Raw genomic sequence first — 4086 nt, 5'->3', positions numbered from 1 at the left:
CATTATAAAGCTGTAGTTACCGCTGTTGGATATGTAGTTACCAGACGCTTACAGTCCCATTATAAAGCTGTAGTTACCGCTGTTGGATATGTAGTCGCTCTTTCTGCCCCAGCTCATGCACACAAGGACTCAAATGCTGAAGCATTGATCACCGGCTGGTGCATCCGATCACTGGAGGTAAGTGGCTCATGATGGCACTGATTGCTCTAATGGACTAATGCACTCTTGTTTCATAGCTAAGTCTAGATGAAGAGTGACTGGAGACACATCTGTCCTTGGCCTCTTCGTTGTTGCTCTGCTCCATGACTGCCATGAACTGAGATTTCTCCTCAGTCACACATCCAGGCCACCATGGTTTTCTGCCTCACTTCAGGCATAAAATGTCAAGTGATTGGGGACTGAAACCTTTGAAGCCATGTGCTGAAATAAATCTTTTTCTAATTAATTGTACCAGGGGCAGGGAAACCTGAACAATATAGAATGTCGGCACCAAGAAGCAGAGTAATTGCTGTGTCAAACACCTAACCCTGTGGTTCTTAGGCCCTTAGAACCAATTTGTGTGAGGAATGTAGAAACGTTTGGAAAAAAAGCTTATAGAAACTTTAAGAGAACTTTTGTCCGGGAGCTCAGAAGACTAAAATGTGGAAAGTATAGGCTGTGCTCATGAAGTTTCAGATAGGAACAAGGAGTCCACTGTGGGTAGACTAGAGGCCATTTGTGTTTTCTTCTTGAAAAGAATATGTTCTCCTTTTGTTCATGGCCTAAGACTATATGAAGCCAGGTTTAAAGTGCTAAATTAATTTAACTTGCAAAAGAAGAAGTTCCAGGCAGCCTGACATTCAGGCTGTTGCACCACCATTGTGAGCTGGTTTTAGGCAGGTGTTTACTAAATAAAAACTAGGAGCAAAAATATGATTGAACAATTTTTGAAATTTTGTGGTTTGGTCCGTTTTGCCTATATAAAACTGCGGTTAAGAAGGTACGGTCTCTGCAGAGATAAACACTGTTTAAAGGAAGCCAAGGGTCAGGGCTCAGTGTTGCATACCTTTAATCCCAGCACTCAGGTGGATCTGAGTTCTAGGTCAGCCTGCTCTACATAGTCAGCCAAGGTTATAGAATGAGACCATCTTAAAAAAGAACCAAAATCAAACACAAAACCAACAAACAAAATCAACAACAACAGCAAAAATAACTATATAAAAAAGAAGCCAGATATTTTTTTTTCTTTTGGTTTTTTGAGACAGGGTTTCTCTGTGGCTTTGGAGTATTTTTTTTTTAACCAGGACAATCAGAAAGATTTCTTAAGGGAGTCTCAGGTATCAACAAGACCACCACACCAGTAAAGGCATTAAAGTTATAGAAGGGTAAATTCATTTTAAAAAGACTTGAGAAATGAAAACAGCTAGACACACTTCTGACACAAGACTGCCTAAGATGCTGTTTCTCATAATTCCTTACACGATGCTCAACTCATACCTACAGGTTTGCTTACAGCTCAGAAACTAACAACAAAAGATTGTCAAAAACTCTTAAATGTATACTTAAATGTACACTAAATGTCTAAAGGACATGAGCCCCTCGAGGCCAGAGGGAGAATATTACAGTTGAAAAAGCCTCATATGTTGAAGACTTGTGCCCTCGCTGACGGGTCCACTCATTCTCAGTGACTGGCTCATAGAGGTGCTAATTCAACAGGAGAATAGTACATCCATGAATTCCTAGCTGAATATGGTATAAGCTCTGAGGCCTTCTTGGGGAAAATAAGTCAGTGGGGATGGGCCTTTGACAGATGGATCTGTCCTTGAAAGAAAAAACTAACAGTTGTGTTGATGGGTCTATCTTATGACTGAAAAGTATCTTTGAGATTTCATATAGTCTCATTCTCTTACTATATTTTAATATACAGAATTTGACAATTTATTAATAATGAGTTAGCTAAGAATGAAAGCCTCAAGGTACCCTCTTACATCAGTATCATACAGATCAGAAAGTGAGAGACTAATAGGATCCTAAGCCTATTAAGTTTATTGAAAATAATGAGGGTTTTGCTATTTATTCTTTAAAAATTAGGAATATTAGCTAAAATCATTAGCTACTTTGAACTCCTTTCCACAGGTCAGAGTCACCCTGTGTCCCAATTCCTCATGTTCAGCTACATCTCATTTCTGTGCCATTTTTGTGTGTCAGAAATCACCTCAAAATTTAATGTCTCAAAGCCAGCATTTTTTTATAATCTACACTTAAGTAAGAATTGGTGCGGCTGGCTCACTTAGCATCAACTTCAATGACTAGAAATTAGGCACTCGCATAACCTCCAAACTTGTTTGTACACGTGTTTAGCAGGAGAATCTGAACTTTAACTAGACTTTTGCCTGGGTTGTCTTTCTTAGGGTTCATTGTGTGGCTTGCGTTCCCTCACCATTACAGTATCATGCTACCGAATTAAGTCATTCTCATGCACAAAATAATATGGATTGTGTCTCTCCACCTTTTTATCACTCATCTTTGAGAATCATTACATCTCGGCACGCAATTCAAATATTATCAAACATTTACAGTTTGGGAAAGAATTATTGACATTAGAATCTTTATTTATAAGATTCATTAGTCTTATGTATTACTTTCCGTCATCTGGGAGCCAATTATTGAACACCATGTAATATCCTTATGTCTTCTTTAATAGTGAAGATAGATTGCCATAAGGTGCCTTCTTCTAAGGGGTAACTTCATGTTAAGACAAAAGTGTAGAAAAATAAAATTTTTGTAACAAAGATAATGAATATGAAGACCATGTTTTTGTGACTTTGGTGAAGTTTTTATTGTTGACCTTCTGAGTAACAACCGTGTTGTAAGAATCAATTAGAAATGATACTTTGTTACAACTAAAGTTGTGTCAGATTTCTCTTAGACTATTCCCAGCCCACTTCCCCAGCACCGAAGGGTATGATTTTGTGCCCACAGAATGATGATCTTACTGCAAAACTGGAAACTGCGTCTTCCAAATGTCTACAACTGCATAAAGAAAATCAGCGGCTTCGGCAGGAGTTACTGTCTATGAAAACCGTACAAAAGAAATGTGAAAAATTAAAGAAGCATAAGAAGAAGTTAGAACAAGAAATAGATAACCTCAGAAATCACATGGAAAAGAATATGATAGAATGTGGTCAAATAGAACAGTATAAATGGGAAATCGAAGAGAAAACAAAGCAGGACTTAGTGGAAAAATTAAAACAAATCAACCTATTTTTGCAGGTTATTTTCTTACAATATGTCTTTTCACTGCCAATTATATTTTGGGTGTATATGCTGCATGTGCTCCTCCTACTTCTTTTGTAGAGGTCTGTTTTATAACTATTAAAGAAATAGTGGAAAAGGCCAGAGGTTAGGGAGGACCAGACTGAAACAGTGTCTTCTGGACACAAGCCAACTGAACTCACAAACACATAGCAGATGTCACAGTTTGCAGAAGACCTGGATGAGATAGAGCCAGCCAACATTTAGCATGGAGTGGACCAGGGATCATGAGCCCCTCCCCTAACTAAGGAATTCTGGACAGTTGATGGCCAGATGGAAGAGAGTAAGTTTTATAGGCTATAGTCCCTAGTAGGTCAATCATGATCCAGTAGATAGCCCTACATGCATGACTATATGAACAGCACAAAATTGGTACATTACTATATTTGAGAAAAGAAAGACGAAATTAAATGTAGGAGGTCTTGAAGGAAGGAGAGGGAATGCACATGACAAAATACATTAAAAATACATTCTTATGAGACTCTCAAAAAATAAAAATGTATTAGAAATTTTGGAAGGCAGATAATGCATGTTTTCCCTTGAGATAGTCCCATTGGTATAACCGAAATGATCATGCAAAACTGTTTTTCTTAGAGAATCATTTGATATTGAAGACTAGCTGGCACAAGCCATGACTTAAGGAGAACAAAATATGGCACAAAAATTACACTTTGAATTGTACTTAAGTTACCATATTCCACTTTTAATTTTTATTTTTTATTTTTATTTTTTGGTTTTTCGAGACAGGGTTTCTCTGTGGTTTTGGAGCCTGTCCTGGAACTAGCTCTTGTA

The 4086-nt window shown here is 37.7% G+C and overlaps 1 protein-coding gene across 1 annotated transcript in view; it reads left to right on the top strand.

The window, feature by feature from the left end:
- LOC101998449 (ankyrin repeat domain-containing protein 26-like) overlaps positions 1–4086 on the top strand; it is a 31644-nt gene that overhangs the window by 18045 nt on the left and 9513 nt on the right. The window contains exon 7 of the mRNA XM_013347441.1: positions 2962–3252. Within this exon, the coding sequence (XP_013202895.1) occupies positions 2962–3252 (291 nt within the window). The remainder of the gene's footprint in view (positions 1–2961; positions 3253–4086) is intronic.

This window comes from Microtus ochrogaster, chromosome 1 (genome assembly GCF_000317375.1).
Source record: "Microtus ochrogaster isolate Prairie Vole_2 chromosome 1, MicOch1.0, whole genome shotgun sequence".
In the NCBI taxonomy this organism is placed as follows: domain Eukaryota; kingdom Metazoa; phylum Chordata; class Mammalia; order Rodentia; family Cricetidae; genus Microtus; species Microtus ochrogaster.
Note: the sequence above shows the minus strand (reverse complement) of the source record. Positions and strands in the feature narration are given on the sequence as shown.